Here is a 17,103-nt window from a genome sequence, read left to right on the forward strand (position 1 = left end):
GCTATGGGGGAAAAATAAATAGGAGAGAGACAGCAGAGAGGAAAGGCGAGCATGATACTCTATTCAAATAACTAAAGCAGGGCTGGGAAGTTGGCTCAGTGGTAGAGCGCTTGCCTTGCATGCATGAGGCCCTGGGTTCGATTCCTCAGCACCACATAAGCAAAAAGAAAAAGGCCGGAAGTGGCGCTGTGGCTCAAGTGGTAGAGCGCTAGCCTTGAGCTGAAGAGCTGAGGGACAGCGCCCAGGCCAGAGTTCAGGCCCCACGACTGGACCCAAATAATAATAATAACTAAAGCAAAAAGAGTTTGAGGTATGGCTCAAGAACCTGAATTTAAGCCCAGTATCACAAAAAAGGGGGGAGGGGAACAGATGCCAGTGGCACATGTTTGTAATCCTAGCTATTTAGGAGGCTGAGATCTGAAAATCCTGGTTTGAAGCCAGACTGGGCAGGAAAATAACAGGCAGCTCCAATTTTTCTTTTCTTTTCTTTTTTTAATTGGTCATGGGGCTTGAACTCTGGGCCTGGGCACTGTCTCTCAGCTCTTCAGCTCAAGGCAAGCACTCTAACACTTGAGCCACAGCACCACTTCTGGTTTTGTGAGTGGTTTATTGGAGATCAGAGTCTCAGACTTTCCTGCCCAGGCCAGCTTTGACCAAAGATCCTCAGATCTCAGCCTCCTGCAGAGCTGGGATTACAGGCTTGAGCCACCGGCGCCTGGCTCCAATTTTTCTTTATTGTATACATCATTACATTTACAAAAGAAAAATTATCTGCCTTCCCTCTAAACTTTTCCACAATCAAGTAGAAAACAATCATGTTTTTGCAATGGATAAATGCCAATTAAAACTTACAAAGTGGGGCTGGGAAGGTGGCTCAGTGGTAGAGTGCTTGCCTTGCATGCATGAGGCCCTGGGTTCTATTTCTCAGCACCACATAAGCAGAAAAAAGTCAGAAGTAGCACTGTGGCTCAAGTGGTAGAGTGCTAGCCTTGAGCTGAAGAGCTGAGGGAAAGCACCCAGACCCAGAGTTCAAGCCCCACGACTGGCAAAAACAAACAAACAAACAAAAAACTTACATATTATGAAATATTTCAACAGAATAATTATATTTATTAAGCATATAGTATGGGGTCAGGTACTTTCCTAAGAGCTTTCATGCTACTACAGATGAATGGCATAACAAAATGTTAAGGAGGATAATGGTCCCATAAGATTATGATGGAACTGTCAGGCTCGGGTGGCTCACGCCTGTAATCCTAGCTACTCAGGAGGCTGAGATCTGTGGATCTCCCTTCAAAAGCCAGGGCAGGAAAGTCCGTGAGACTCTTCTCTCCAATAAACCACTAGAAAACCGGAAGTGGTGCTGTGGCTCAAGCGGTAGAGAGCTCGCCTTGAGCTGAAGAGTGCAGGGACAGCGCCCAAGCCCAGAGTTCAAGCCTCATGACCCACCAAAAAAAAAAAAAAAAGATTATGATGGAACTAAAAAATTCCTATTGCTTATTTTTACTGACTTTATGTGTTTAGAAATATTTAGATTCATGGGCTGGGAAGGTGGCTCAGTGGTAGAGCGCTTGCCTTGCATGCATGAGGCCCTGAGTTTGACCCCTCAGCACTACATAAGCAGAAAAAAAAAGCCGGAAGTGGTGCTGTGGCTCAAGTGGTAGAGCACTAGCCTTGAGATGAAAAGCTGAAGGACAGCGCCCAGGCCCAGAGTTCAGGCCCCACGACCGGACCCCTCTCCCCCACCAAAAAAAGAAATATTTAGATTCACAAATATTTATGTGTTCACTACAAATACCTATAGAACTTAGTATAGAAACTTGGTGTACAGATTTTACAGGGGCAATAGGCTATATCATATAGCTTAGATGTACATAAGTATATTCTTAAGATGTTCATACAATGATGAAGCTGCCTGATTAGGAACACAGCTCAAATTATAGAGCATTTGCCAAGTAAGAATGAGGTCCTGAGGTTGGGAAGATGGCTAGTGGTAGAGTGCTTGCCTCACATGTATGGGGCCCTGGGTTCGATTCCTCAGCACCACATAAACAGAAAAAGCTGGAAGTGGCGCTGTGGCTCAAGTGGTAGAGTGCTAGCCTTGAGCTGAAGAGCTGAGGGACAGTGCCCAAACCCAGAGTTCAAGCCCCATGACTGTCCCCCGCCCCCAAAAAACAAACAAACCTGGGGCTGAAGAATTGAGGTACAGCGCCCAGGCCCCAAGCTTAAGCTCCGTGACCAACCAAAAAAAAATAAAGGTCTTTGGGTCGAGCATCTAATTCCAGCACTTTGAAGTAGAGGAAAGAGAATAGCAAGTTTCAAAACTAGTCTGACCTACAGCAAGACCTTGTTTAAAACAAAACAAAAACAGAAAACTTCTTTGGAACAATATAAAGCTTAGAAATGATTCTATAAGAAAAGATCAATCTTCCATCAAAAGCAATCCCATTAGATCCACCTATTCACTTACGGATTCTATTACTCTCAATTCAATAGATAAGAATACAAATCTATAGGAAGACTTAAAGTAACAGAGTATTGGAATGAGGTTTTAAAGTTAAATCTGATTTCAAAGGTGCACATATGCTTTCTATTTCATATGACAAAATATAAGACTGATCAAATTGTGGTATTTTATCCACATTTACTGTTAGAACTTCATAGAATAATTTGTTCTAGGTTTAACATTTTCACTTATCAAGTCCTTTAAAGATGAAACTAAATGATCACTACAAAGGAAAAGAACAAATACTGTGAACTCAGCAAACTAATGTAAACAAATTTTAGTTGGAATTAGTGTAGCTTCTATTGGGACAAGCTTTCTATGTTTATTGGGTTGTTTTTTTTTTTTTCTGCTGGTCTTGGAGCTTGAACTCAGGGCCTAATTGCTGACTTAGAGGGTTTTTGTTTTTGTTTTTGCTCAAGGCTAGTGCTCTACCACTTGAACCACTGGGGTTCCACTTCTGGCTTTTTGGTAGTTTATTACAGATAAAAGTCACAGATGTTCCTGCCTGGGCTGCCTTCAAACCATAATCCTCAGATCTCAGTCTCCTGAGTAACTAAGATTATAGGCATGAGCCATAAGCACCAGGCTAGGGCTGTGTAATTTTAGAGCAAAAGCCAATTTCAATGGTCATGTAACTTAATAAGAAATTTGAGGGGCTGGGAAGGTGAATCAGTGGTAGAATGCTTGCCTCGCATGCATGAGGCCCTAGGTTTGATTCCTCAGCACTATGTAATCAGAAAAGGCCAGAAATGGGCTCTGTGGCTCAGGTGGTAGAGCACTAACCTTGAGCTGAAGAGCTCAGGGACAGCTCCCAGGCCCAGAGTTCAGGCCCCACAACCAACAACAACAACAAAAAGATTAATTTATAAATCATAAGTGACTACACTGGTAAGTCTCTCAAGCCACAATCACTACATTATACCACATACTCAAATAGCTTCAAATTTGCTTATGACTGTAGAATTCTTTAGAATTCTTGAGAACCACAAAGGAACATAGAATTTCCAGATCACATAGTCAAGACTGAATGATCAGACAAAATCTAGTATTAGTGGCTTAACTATTAATACAATGAAGTTATATGGGGGGCTAGGAAGGTAGCTCACTGGTAGAGTGCTTGCCTTGCATTCATGAGGCCCTGGGTTTGATTCCTCAGCACCACATAAATAGACAAAGCTTGAAGTGGCACTGTGGCTCAAGTAGTAGAGTGCTAGCCTTGAGCTGAAGAGCTGAGAGACAGCACCCAGGCCCAGAGTTCAGGCCCCAGGACCAACTAAAAAAAAAAGTTATACAAAAACCTCACAAAATTAATCTATAATACACATGAAAAACATTCAAATGCTTGAAAAATATTCAAATGCTATTTCAACACAAATGTGATAGCATTTTTGTTGCCTATCAGACAGGTAAATATTAAATTTTAATAACTTTGAACTGGAGACATGGTATAAAAGGTAGAGTATCAACCATGACTGAAAAAAACATTCAAGAGCGTCGACAGCCTGTCAAAAGCATGACAGTTCAAGCCCAATATATATACACATACAAAAAAAGCTTAACACCACCAAATTGGAAAGAATATAGTGAAACAGAAATTCCAAACATTGTTGTTATAAGTATAAATTCAATTTTATTGTACACCAGTATCCATCATAATTTAAAGTAAACATTCATTCTTTTTCTTTTTTTTTGTCAGTAGTGGGGCTTGAACTCTGGGCCACGGTACTGTCCCTGAGCTCTTCAAATCAAGGCTAGTACTCTACCACTTGAGCCACAGCACCACTTCCAGTTTTCTGGGGGTTTATTGGAGATAAGAGTCCTACGGATTTTCTGTCCGGGCTGGCTTTGAACTTCGATCTTCAGATCTCAGCCTCCTGATTAGTTATGATTACAGGTGTAAGCCACCGTCACCCACCAAAGTAAACAGTCTTTTAACATAATTTTTTTTTCTGCCCAAGACCAGGACTTACACTCAGTAACAGATACTTGATGCTCATTGGCAGGTACTCTTCCACCTAAGCATGCCTTCAATGTCTAGCAGAGTAATTTCTTTTCACCTGAAGGCTAGTGCTTTACCACTTGAGCCACAGCGCCACTTCTGGCTTTTTCTGCTTATGTGGTACTGAGGAATCGAACCCGGGCCCCATGCATGCAAGGCAAGCACTCTACCACTGAGCCACCTTCCCAGCCCTAGCAGAGTAATTTCTATTCCAGGAATTTATGCTACAAAGGCTTAATATTTATAATTCAATACAATGCTTAATAAATATATATTTATATTTATACACATATTTGGGGGGGAGGGTCGGTAGTGAGGCCTGATTCTGGGCCCGATCAGCTCTTCAGCTCAAGGCTAACACTCTACCACTTGAGCCATAGTGCCACTGCAGGCTTTTTGCACTTATGTGGTACTGAGAAATTGAACCTAGGGCCTCATGAATGCAAGGCAAACACTCTACCACTGAGCCACCTTCCCAGCTCTTTTTTTTTTTTTTTTTTTTGGGTCCGGTTGTGGGGCCTGAACTCTGGGCCTGGGCACTGTCCCTCAGCTCTTCAGCTCAAGGCTAGCACTCTACCACTTGAGCCACAGCGCCACTTCCGGCTTTTTCCTTTTTGCTTATGTGGTGCTGAGGAATCGAACCCAGGGCCTCATGCATGCAAGGCAAGCGCTCTACCACTGAGCCACCTTCCCAGCCCCCAGCTCTTTTTTTTTTTTTCTTTCTTTCTTTTTCTTTTTTGGCCAGTCCTAGGGCTTGGATTCAGGGCCTGGGCACTGTCTTTTGCTAGGACTTTACCACTTGAGCCACAGCTCCATTTCCGGCTTTTTCTGTTTATATGGTGCTGAGGAATCAAACCCAGAGCCTCATGCATGCAAGGCAAGCACTCTACCACAGAGCCCCTTCCCAGTCCCAGCTTGATATTTAAGATGTGTTCCAAAACATTATTTGTGGTAATAACCAAAAAAGGATACAAGTGATTGATTATGGTACATGCTCTAATGTACAGAAAAATGTCTTCAACATATTACATTAAAAAAAGAATGCAAGCCAGACATGATAGCTCATACCTGTAATCCCAGGTACTTGGGAGATGGAGATCAGGAAGACCGTAGTTCATGCCAGCCTAGTTAGTGAGACCTCATTCTCATCAAACAAGCCAGGGAGCAGCGGTGTGTGCCTATCACACCAGATATTCAAGAGGCATAAAGGAAGACTGCTGTTCAGGCTTGTGGGGGAGACTGGAGGGATATAAGACTATATTCTGAGAGGAAAACAAGCCTAAAGCAGACAGCAAGGTGGCTCAAGCCTGTAATCCTAACTTCTTGAGTGGCAGAGATCAAGGGATCAATGGTTGAAAGTTAGACCAACAAGTTTGCAAGACTCCATTTCAACTACTGGCTGGGCACAGTGGTGTGTGCCAGTCATCCCAACAACAAAGGGAAGGACAAATAGGAGGATCAAAATTCAGGCTAGCCTGGGCCTAAAGTGAAACCCCATATTGAGAATAACCAACCCTTGTTGAGCACTGTGGCTCAGCTATTCAGGAGTCTGAGTTCTGAGGATTACAGTAAAGTCCATTAGACTCATACCTCAATTAACCACCAAAAAGCCAGAAGTGGAGCTGTGGTCCAAGTGGCAGAGTACTAGCCTTGAGCAAAAGAAGCAACTCAGGGACAGTGCCCGACTCTTGAGCTCAAATCCAAGGACTGACAATAATAATAATAACAGCAACAACAACAAGAACAATCAAAAAGTCTGAACTGGAGGTATCTCTCAAGTAGCAGAGCACCAACTGTGTGTGAAAAAAGCTGACAGTACAATGACTTAAATTCAAGCTCCAGTTATATCTGTCTGTCTGACACACACACACACACACACACACACACACACACACACACACACACACACACACACACACACACACACACACACACACACACACACACACACAGAAGTAGTAGAGTTCTGGCCTTGTAAGCATGAGGTTCTCCAAGTACCTGAATTATAATACACTGAAATATAATTCATATGGAAAAAATAGAGAGAAGTATTTTGTTTTTTTGTGAAAAGCTCATGGTCATAGTTTAGAAATGAGAGAACCAAACTTCAGTGTGGTATGTAGAGAGACAAAACAACTAATACTCTTTGTCTTGCTTTATTATAGTGGGGGGAAAAAGACATGTGACTTTTGGGATGAAGTAGGCTTTAAACATGGCAATATGTTTTAGATCTTGTTTTTAGATAATGTTTTAAATACTTCAGGATACCTAATGTCTCTATAGAAAATTTACATTGCATCTTGACATTAAGGACATATTAAGAAACATTCATCCAAGCTGGGTGTCTGTAATTACAGCTCACACTTGTAATCCTAGCTACTCAGGAGGCTAAGATCTGAAGAGTACAGTTCAAAGCCCACCTGAGTAGAAAGTCTATGAGACTCTTATTTCTAGTAAACTACTCAGAAAAGGCTGGAAGTGGTAAAGTGCTAGCTTTGAGCACAAAGAGGCTCAGGGATAGTGCCCATGCCCTGAATTCAAGCCACAGGACCAGAAAAAAAAAATTAATCCCAGAATTATCCAACATATTAATACAGAAACCTAACTGAAAAATAAGGGTTACTAATTTATGGGGAGGGAGCTGTACAGTACTGGGGCTTGAATCCAGGGCCTTGTTACTTATTTGTTCCACCAACTGAGCAATGTCTCCAACTCTTTTTGCTTTCAGCTTATTTTTAAGACAGGATCTTGTGTTCTCTGCCCTGGAGAAGCTTCATGCCATAGCCCTTCTACTTCCACATTGTAGCTGAGATTATAGGCACATAACAACTATGCCTAGTCCTAATGTATAAACCTTTATTTTTTTAGACTGAACTCAAAGCCTGGAGCTTGCTACTACCACTTGAGCTACACCTGAATCATTTTTTCTTTTAGGTTATTTTTCAAATAGGGTCATAATTTTTTTTGCCTTTCTTGCCTGGGAACAATCTTTGGATGGATATCCTCCCACATGTACCTATAATTATAGAACTCTCCACCATGTCCATCCTATTTGTTGAGAGGGAGTAGGCCCACTTCCCCCTACACCCCACTTCCGAGTAACTGGAATGACAAATATGAGTCACCATTATCTGGCCAATTCATAATCTTCAGGCACAAAAAGTTTAGGAAATGCTGAAAAATGGAAAAAAGGGCATGGGCTCTGATATCTATATACCTCACCACTACTTGTGAAATACATGATTCCCTATATTTGTTTTCTATCTGTAAAATGAAAATACTCTCACATGAGTGTTTAGCACAGGAGAGATTTTTTTTTTTTCCCTCCAATATAGGCCAGGCTGGTTCCTAAACTGGCTCTGTACTCCAGGCTGGCTTAGAACTCAATATCCTCTCCTACCTCGGACTCCGAAATGCTAGGATTACAGGCATTTAACAATGTGCCACCACTCAAAGCAGTGCTGGGAACTAAATCCAAGGCTTTGTGCTTGCTATACAAGTTCTCTTACCCCTGAATTACAACTTTTCATGTAGTGGTTTACATGTTGGCTTTTGGTCAGCAATGAAAGTTTGTTGTTGTTTTGGGGATTTTTGTCGGTCATGGGGCTTGAACTCAGCTTGGGCACTATTCCTCAGCTCTTCAACTCAAGGCTAGTGCTCTACCACTTGAGCCACAGCACCACTTCCAGTTTTCTGGTAGTCTACTAGAGATAAGAGTCTCAGGGACTTTCCTGCCTTGGCTGGCTTTGAACCTCAATCCTCCTATCTCAGCCTCCTGAGTAGCTAGATTACAGGTGTGAGCCACCGGCACCTGGCAGCAATGAAAATTTTATAAATGTTATTAAGTTTATTTTATTTGGGTGCCAATGGCTTATGCCTATAATCCTAGAGGTTCAGGAGGCTGAATTCTAAGTATCATGATTCAAGGCCAGCCTGGGCAGGAAAGTCTGTGACACTCTTATCTACAATTTATTCTACCACTTGTTCAAGTGGTAGAGTACTAGTGTTGAGGGGAAAAAGGCTCAGGGACATACCCAGGGTTCAAGCCCCAGTATCAGCGTGTACACACACATACATGTACACATGCGCGCGTGTGCGTGCATGCGTGTGTGTGTGTGTGTGTGTGTGTGTGTGTATGATATATATTGTATCTGGATGGGCACCGGTGGCTCACACCTGTAATCCTAGCTACTCGGGAGGCTGAGATCTGAGAATTGGGGTTCAAAGCCAGCCCGGGCAGAAATGTCTGTGAGACTCTCGTCTCCAATAGAAAACTGGAAGTGGCACAGTGGCTCAAGTGGTAGAGCGCTAGCCTTAAGCTGAAGAGCTGAGGGACGGCGTTCAATCCCAGAGTTCAAGCCACATGACCGACCAAAAAAAAGAAGGTTAAGATTTGTTTGTTATCCTCAAAAAGTCTGATGGATTAGAGAAAGGAAGAAATTAAGATCATGGGTTCCAATAAAGTACAAGGAACTACTCAACAGTTAATACCTTCACGACACTTCTACTCCAGTGGAAGAAACAGATCAGTTAACAGTGATTAGAAGACAAGTAAAGAAGGGATATGGGGGTGGAAAGTGATCAGAAAATGCTGTTCTGGTAAAATAGGGCAGTGGTGGTGGTGCTCATCTGTAACCCCAGCACTTGGGAGACAGAAGGACGAGGAGAATAGGACAGCTACATAGGCTACATAGCGAGAATAGGGGGGAAGGGCAGGGACAGGGAGGAGTTAGTGGATCCCACCTATAAATTCTAACTACTCAGGAGGCTGAGATCTGAAGCTCCCAGTTTGATGCCTTCCCTAGCGGGCAAATCTGAGACATGCATATCCAATTCATGAGCAAAAAGATGGAAATAGAGGTGTGGCTCAAGTGGTAGAGGACTAGCTTTGAGCTGAAGAGCTGAGGGACAGGGCCCAGGCTCAGGGTTCAAGCCCTACGACTGGTATTTAAAAAAAAAAAAAAAAAAAAAGACCCTCTCTCAAAAAAAATTTTAAAAAAGTACAAAAGACTAGATGAGAATAGAAAAGCAAGCTGAACTAAAGTTTCGAAGACATTTCATTTTATTCCAAAACTAAGAAATATGAAATATGGATTATCCAAATAACTACAAAGACACTGTTTTCTTTTTTTTTTTTTTTTTTTGGGTCCGGTCGTGGGGCCTGAACTCTAGGCCTGGGCGCTGTCCCTCAGCTCTTCAGCTCAAGGCTAGCGCTCTACCACTTGAGCCACAGCGCCACTTCCGGCTTTTTTTTTCTTTTTGCTTATGTGGTGCTGAGGAATCGAACCCAGGGCCTCAGGCATGCAAGGCAAGCGCTCTACCACTGAGCCACCTTCCCAGCCCCAACACTGTTTTCTTTAGTTCTGTCTTCACAACAACATAGTAACAGAGAACAATAAATAGTATTATCATTTCATTTGACAAAAGATTAAATTAAGACTTATAGAAAATAGCATGCTGAGGTTCATAGAGCTAGTTTAAAGGTGAAGACTGAATAGTAGGCCCCACCCCTTTACCAGTGGGTTTCAATGACCACCAGTTAATTTTAGTCTGAAAATAATAAATGAAAAATTCCAGAAATAAATAATACATTAAGTTTTTAATTGCAAACTGTTCTAAGAATTCTGATGAAACCTTGTGCCATCCACTTTAGTCCCAAACCAGAAATAAACCATTCCTCTGTCCATCTTATCCAAGATGTATATACTACTTCCATATTGTTAGCCAGCTAATGAGGTATTCAAGTAATTCTTACATAGTATCCAATGGATAAGTAAGTCACAATGCCTACATTTTCCAGTTCCCTTCATCTAAGGAAGGGTCCACAATAAGCTATTTTGATAAAGAAATGTAATTCATTCAATTCCTTATTGAAGTATACTGTAATAGTTATATATGGGCTGAGAAGGTGGCTCAGTGGTAGAATGCTTGCCTGCCATGCATGAGGCCCTGGGTTCGGATTCCTCAGCACCACATAAGCAGAAAAAGCCAGAAATGACACTGTGGCACAAGTGGTAGAGCCCTAGTCTTTTTTTTTTTTTTTTTTTGGGGGGGGGGTCCGGTCGTGGGGCCTGAACTCTGGGCCTGGGCGCTGTCCCTCAGCTCTTCAGCTCAAGGCTAGCACTCTACCACTTGAGCCACAGTGCCACTTCCGGCTTTTTCCTTTTTGCTTATATGGTGCTGAGGAATCGAACCCAGGGCCTCAGGCATGCAAGGCAAGCACTCTACCACTGAGCCACCTTCCCAGCCCTAGAGTGCTAGTCTTAAACTGAAGAGCTGAGGGACAGAGCTCAGCCCTCAATCCACAAAAAAATAAAAAATAGTAATAGTTATAACTTCTATTTTCTAGTTATTATTAATCTCTTACTATGCCTAATTTTATAAATTAACCTAGTATAGGTATGTATGGGGTAGGGAAGGACTAACATTTGGTGTTACTAGCAGTTTTAGGCATGGGATGGGCATGAGTGTCTTGTAATGTATCCTGAGAGATTCTGAAGGGATACTACTGTATGATATTATCATACTCAGAGCCCTTGTACCCAAATCACTAATCTAGGAAATGATGTTTTAATTTAATCTTATTTCTTATTTTATTTTATTTTATTTTTTGTCAGTCGTGGGGCCTGAACTCTGGGCCGGGACGCTGTCCCTCAGCTCTTCAGCTCAAGGCTAGCACTCTATCATTGGAGCCACAGCACCACTTCCGGCTCTTCCTGCTTATGTGGTGCTGAGTGATCAAACCCAGGGCTTCATGCATGCCCCATGATCATTAAAAATCTACAATCCAGGCATGGTGTAACAAAGATAATCCCAGTATTCAGGAGACTGAGGCAAAAAGATTACGAATTCAGGACTGGAAAGGTGGCTCAGTGGTAGAGTGCTTGCCTTGCATGTATGAAGCCCTGGGTTCAATTCCTCAGTACCACATAAGCAGAAAAAGTTGGAAGTGGTGCTGTGGCTCAAGTGGTAGAGTGTTAGCCTTGTGCCGAAGAGCTGAGGGACAGCATCCATGCCCAGAGTTCAGGCCCCACGACTGACCCCCCCCCCAAAAAATATTACAAGTTCAAGTCCAGCCCGGGTTACATAGTGAGACCCTGACTCCAAAACAGAAAACAAAAACCTACAAAGTCACTTTTAGAACCTAAAACTATCCCAAGTAGGGCACTGGTGGCCCACCCCTGTATTTCTAGCTATTCAGGAGGCTGAGATCTGAGGATGGAAGTTCCAAGCCAGCCTGGCCAAGAAAGTCAGTGAGACTCATATCTCCAACTAACCACCTGAAAACCAAAAGTGGAGCTGTACCCCATAGTAGAGTACTAGCCTTGAGCACAAAAGCTCAGGGACAATGCCTAAGTCCTGAGTTCAAGCTCCAAGACAGACAAAATAAATAAATAAAAATGCCAGGTGTGGGCTGGGAAGGTGGCTCAGTGGTAGAGCGCTTGCCTTGCATGCATGAGGCCCTGAGTTCGATTCCTCAGCACCACATAAGCAGGGGGGGAAAAAAAGCCGGAAGGGACACTGTGGCTCACAAGTGGTAGAGTGCTATCCTTGAGCTGAAGAGCTGAGGGACAGTGCCCAGGCCAGAGTTCAGGCCCCACGACTAGACCCCCCCCCCCAAAAAAAAAATACCAGGTGCTGGTGGCTCACACACTGTAATCCTAACTACTCAGGAGACTGAAATCTGAGGAACATGCTTCATAGCCAGCCCAAGCAGGAAAATCTGTGAGACTCTTTTTTTTTTTTTTGGGGTCCAGTTGTGGGGCCTGAACTCTGGGCCTGGGCGCTGTCCCTCAGCTCTTCAGCTCAAGGCTAGCGCTCTACCACCTGAGCCACAGCGCCACTTCCGGCTTTTTTCTTTTTGCTTATGTGGTGCTGAGGAATCGAACCCAGGGACTCATGCATGCAAGGCAAGCGCTCTACCACTGAGCCACCTTCCCAGCCCTCTGTGAGACTCTTATCTCCAGTTAACCACCAGAAAATCAGAAATGGTGGCTGTGGCTCAAAGTGGTAGAACTCTAGCCTTGAGCAAAAAGAGCTCAGAAACAGCGGCCTGAGAGTTCAAGCCCCACAACTGACAACAATAACAATAACAATAATAATAAAAAAATTAAATTAAGCAAGGCACCAATGGCTCACACCTGTAATCCTAGCTTCTTGGGAGGCTGAGAGCTAAGGACTGTGGCTCCAAGCCAGCCTAGGCAGAAGAGTCTGTGAGGCACTTATCTCCAACAGACTACTCAGAAAAAGCCAGGTAGGGCTGTGGCTCCATGACAGACAAACAACAACAAAAGTCTTGAAAAACTTTTTTTTTTTTAATTTTGTCGTGAACTCAGGGCCTGGGCACTGTCTGCCACTCCAGGTTTTGAGTGGTTAATGAGAGATATGAGTCTTTTTTTTTTTTTTGGGGGGGGGGGGTCTGGTCATGAGGCCTGAACTCTGGGCCTGGGCGCTGTCCCTCAGCTCTTCAGCTCAAGGCTAGCGCTCTACCACTTGAGCCACAGTGCCACTTCCGGCTTTTTTCTTTTTGCTTATGTGGTGCTGAGGAATCGAACCCAGGGTCTCAGGCATGCAAGGCAAGTGCTCTACCAGTGAGCCACCTTCCCAGCCCGAGATATGAGTCTTGTGGAAACTTTTCTGCCTGGGCTGATTTCCAATAGCAATCCTCAAATCTCAGCCTCCTGAAGAGCTAAGATTAAAGGTGTGAGCCACCTGTGCCCAGTAAAAGTCTTCAAATTTTATGTTACAAATAAAGCCACAAGTTATAAACTTTTCAAAGTCTTGATTCCAAAAGTATGGCAAAAATTTAAGAAGACATCAACTTATTTATTTTTTGGTCATGGGGCTTGAACTCGGGGCCTGGGCTCTGTCCCTATAAGCTTTTGTACTCAAAGCTATTGCTCTACCACTTTGAGCCCTGTGCCACTTCTAGTTTTCCAGTGGCTAATTAGAGATGAGTCTCCGGAACCTTCATGCCAAGGCTGGCTTCAAACAGAGATCCTCAGATCTCAACCTCCTGAGTAGCTAGGATTACAGGGCTGAGCCACCGGTACCCTGCTAAAGACATCAATTTTTTTAGCAAAACAAAGAAAGACTGTTTTCTGATGTTAAAACAATCAGAAAGGGAAAATCTTTTCGGAAAAATGAAAAATAAAAAGCATTATATCCCAGCCACTGAATACATACATTAGTTGAACATACTTTATCTGAGTATCATTTTCCTAATAACTATTACTTCTGGAGTATTATTTGTCTTCACAAATTTGAAAAAATTGAAAATATACCTACAAGGAGACAAGCTTCTCAATTTCATTCATCTGTCATTTTATTTGAGTTAGTGCAATTTCAAAGATTGGTCCATTTTTATTAAGGGTTCCAACAGATGAAGAGAATATAATGCCAACATGTTGCACAAGGGTACTAAATTTGGTCCAATTTAAATCTTCAGGACAGAATTTGTTTGTTTTTTTTTTTTTTGTCGGTCGTGGGGCTTGAACTCTGAGCCTGGGCGCTGTCCCTCAGCTCTTCAGCTCAAGGCTAGCGCTCTACCACTTGAGCTACAGCGCCACTTCCGGTTTTCTGGTGGTTTATTGGAGATTGGAGTCTCACTGTCTCTCCTGCCCGGGCTGGCTTTGAACCGCGATCCTCAGATCTCAGCCTCCTGAGTAGCTAGGATTATAGGCGTGAGCCACCAGCGCCCGGCTAGGACAGAATTTCTGAGTAAACCTTTGATGAGAAAACATCCTACGAGCACAGGTAAAGTCTTTATAACACAATACTATTACACCTATCTCTATATCCTAACTTCTCTTCAATACTCATACAATCATGTTTCTTTATTCTGCTTTTCAAATGGAAAAGTAAGAGCTATTCAACTAACTCAGTTAAAAGTTTTTCCTGGGGCTGGGAAGGTGGCTCAGTGGTAGAGTGCTTGCCTTGCATGCCTGAGGCCCTGGGTTCGATTCCTCAGCACCACATAAGCAAAAAGAAAAAAGCCAGAAGTGGCGCTGTGGCTCAAGTGGTAGAGTGCTAGCCTTGAGCTGAAGAGCTGAGGGACAGTGCCCAGGTCCAGAGTTCAGGTCCCACGACCGGACCAAAAAAAAAAAAAGTTTTTCCTGCTTCTGTTGACTTTATCTTGGCTACAGGAAAAAGAAATGTAACAAAAATACCATAACACCCACTAAAGATGAATGGATCCAAAAATTGTGCTACCTATATACAGTGGAATATTACGCAGCCATTAGAAAGGACAAAATAAAGTTAGAGCCAGGCACCAGTGGTGGCTCATGCCTGTAATCCTAGCTACTCAGGAAGCTGAGATCTGATGATCGCAGTTAAAAGCCAGCCTGGGCAGGAAAGTCCATGAGACTCATCTTCAATTAACTACCAGAAAACCGCAAGTGGTGCTGTGGCTCAACTGGTAGAGTGCTTGCCTTGAGCTGAAGAGCTGAGGGTCAACACCCAGGCCCAGAGTTCAAGTCCCACGACTGACAATAAATAAATAATAAAGTTGGAGCTGTAAGCACTATACAAATCAAAATATATATATATATGTATATATATATGTATCTTTTAACAAGCTTCAATCTGACTGGAAATATCTACATTAAGAATTAATCTATATTTTTGTTATCATTGCAGGAAGACAAATTAAGCTGAGAAGTCCTACTTCATAACCCACAATTGTTTTCCTGCTCCCATACTTCCCCTTGCAGGTAGCCTCCTCTTCTCTGGTAGCATACTGAGTTCCTTCTCAACTCTACCACTGACACTGGAATTCTGTCTCCTCCCCATCACCACACCTTTACATGATTCACTTTCATCCTTTTAGGATAGGGCTTTATCCTATCAAAGTGGCTTCTCCCACTACTAAGCATATATTACAATCTATAATTAACCTTTCTAAATTTATTTTTACTGTCTTCACTCTAGGATGTCCCATGAGGGCTCTCTCCTCACCACTGTCTCTACAACATCTTCTTTTCCATTATTAACAAAACTACTCTGAAAATAATGTCATTTCTACAATATCCTACCAACAGTATGCTCATCAAGGGTAAGTACTGGTTACTTACTCATGTTTCCTCCCTCAGCACTTGGGCCTGGCATCATTCTAAAGAGTCAGTAAAAATCTTGTAGCATAAACCAGTATTCTAAATAAGAGTGATTGTTACTAGTAAGCAGAAAATAATTACAGGCTGTATACACAAAAACTGGATACAGCGTATGGGAGAAATTAACAAGGACAAAATTCCACTCAAAGAGAAGGTGCTCTGGAATCAGCAGAAAGGGGGAGGGGGGCACTCATGCAAATCAACTCTTGATTGTGCTCTAGAATAACAAAACAAATTGTTCCCCCTCTTCCCATTCCAATGCCACAATTCATTCGGCACACTCCATTGCTCACTAGGAGTTCAAGTACCAATACATTAGGATTATTTTGAATTCTCTAAGGTACACCGGGCAAGAAGCAAAAGGGATGACTGAAACCTGATAGTACAAATATCAGAAGTAGAAATAACAATGGCAAATGTTTACATTTTGAAAACATTTGAAGAAAAACCTCGGCACAATCTAGAACAAACCAAACACATGCATAAACACGTAGTTATAGGTTGGGACTCCTATAGCACAAAATGATCCATCACATAACTACCAAAAGAGGCCATACTGTCTCTGTCTCTTCTTTTACTCGAGACTATTCGCCACCACAAGGCTCATCGGCCTTGCTCCTGGTTAGCAGAATCCTCAAATGAATACAAGAAAAGGTGAAACCCTCAAAAAGGGTGAGAAGCAAAAACCAATCAACCAGTCCCACAACCCATAACAGCCCTTAAACTAAGCTTTTCAAAACCAACTGTCATTATCTTTTAGAGGCCAGAAGACTCCACAGACAAAAAACAAAAAAACTCAAAACATTGGCTTTCCAGTTAGGAAATCAGCACTCCACTTTAAAAACAAAAACAACAAAAAAGGCATCTTCTTGCAGGCACGGGCAATTAATCCCTCAGGAGGCAGTGACGCTCCAACCACCCAGCCAAGACACAGGAGACAGGGCACGGCCTCTCCCTGGAGCCGGTGGCGGTCTCCGGGCTCAATGAGCCCAGCCCAACCCACCAGGGCAGTGGCTAAAGTCGACTGTGGCGAAGCAGGGCCAGCACTGAGCTTCTGGCTGGGCCTTACCGGCCTGGGGGGCGCGGCGGGACCCGGGGATGGTGTTGCTCTCAGAGCAGCTCGGAGGCTGCAACGGATCCGGGGCCTCTTCCCCTCGGCCCCCGCCCCGCTGCCCACAGTCAGCCAGTCAACCCCTTACCTGGCAGAAGCTCCGGCAGTAGTTCAAAGATGAGACCTCCGACACCTCCTGTTCCCTCAGCTCTGTCTCCAGCTGCCACAGACACGGTCTCAGACCGGGGGCTCCGGGTGCCGGCGATGTAGGGCGATGACCCCGAGCCATGGACTCAGTCTCGACACCATCTCCGGTTCCCGCTCCCGCCGGTGCCTTAGCCTCAGCCTCGGTGGCGACGGCGGCTGCGGCGGCGACGGCGGTGGCGGCGTCTCCCTTTCCGTCCGCCATCTTCCCACGGCCCAGCAGCGCGTA

General features: G+C 43.6%; 1 protein-coding gene across 1 annotated transcript in view; it reads right to left on the reverse strand.

The window, feature by feature from the left end:
• Nucleotides 1-17,085, reverse strand: part of LOC138837847 (zinc finger protein Rlf) — a 66,963-nt gene extending 49,878 nt beyond the window's left edge. Inside the window, exon 1 of the mRNA XM_070036851.1 lies at nt 16,819-17,085. Coding sequence (XP_069892952.1) covers nt 16,819-17,079 — 261 coding nt within the window. The 5' untranslated portion in view covers nt 17,080-17,085. The remainder of the gene's footprint in view (nt 1-16,818) is intronic.
• Between the last annotated feature and the right edge of the window lie 18 nt (nt 17,086-17,103).

Source organism: Dipodomys merriami, unplaced genomic scaffold, assembly GCF_024711535.1.
Source record: "Dipodomys merriami isolate MVZ:Mamm:240054 unplaced genomic scaffold, mDipMer1.0.p SCAF_277, whole genome shotgun sequence".
NCBI classification, from domain to species: Eukaryota; Metazoa; Chordata; class Mammalia; order Rodentia; family Heteromyidae; genus Dipodomys; species Dipodomys merriami.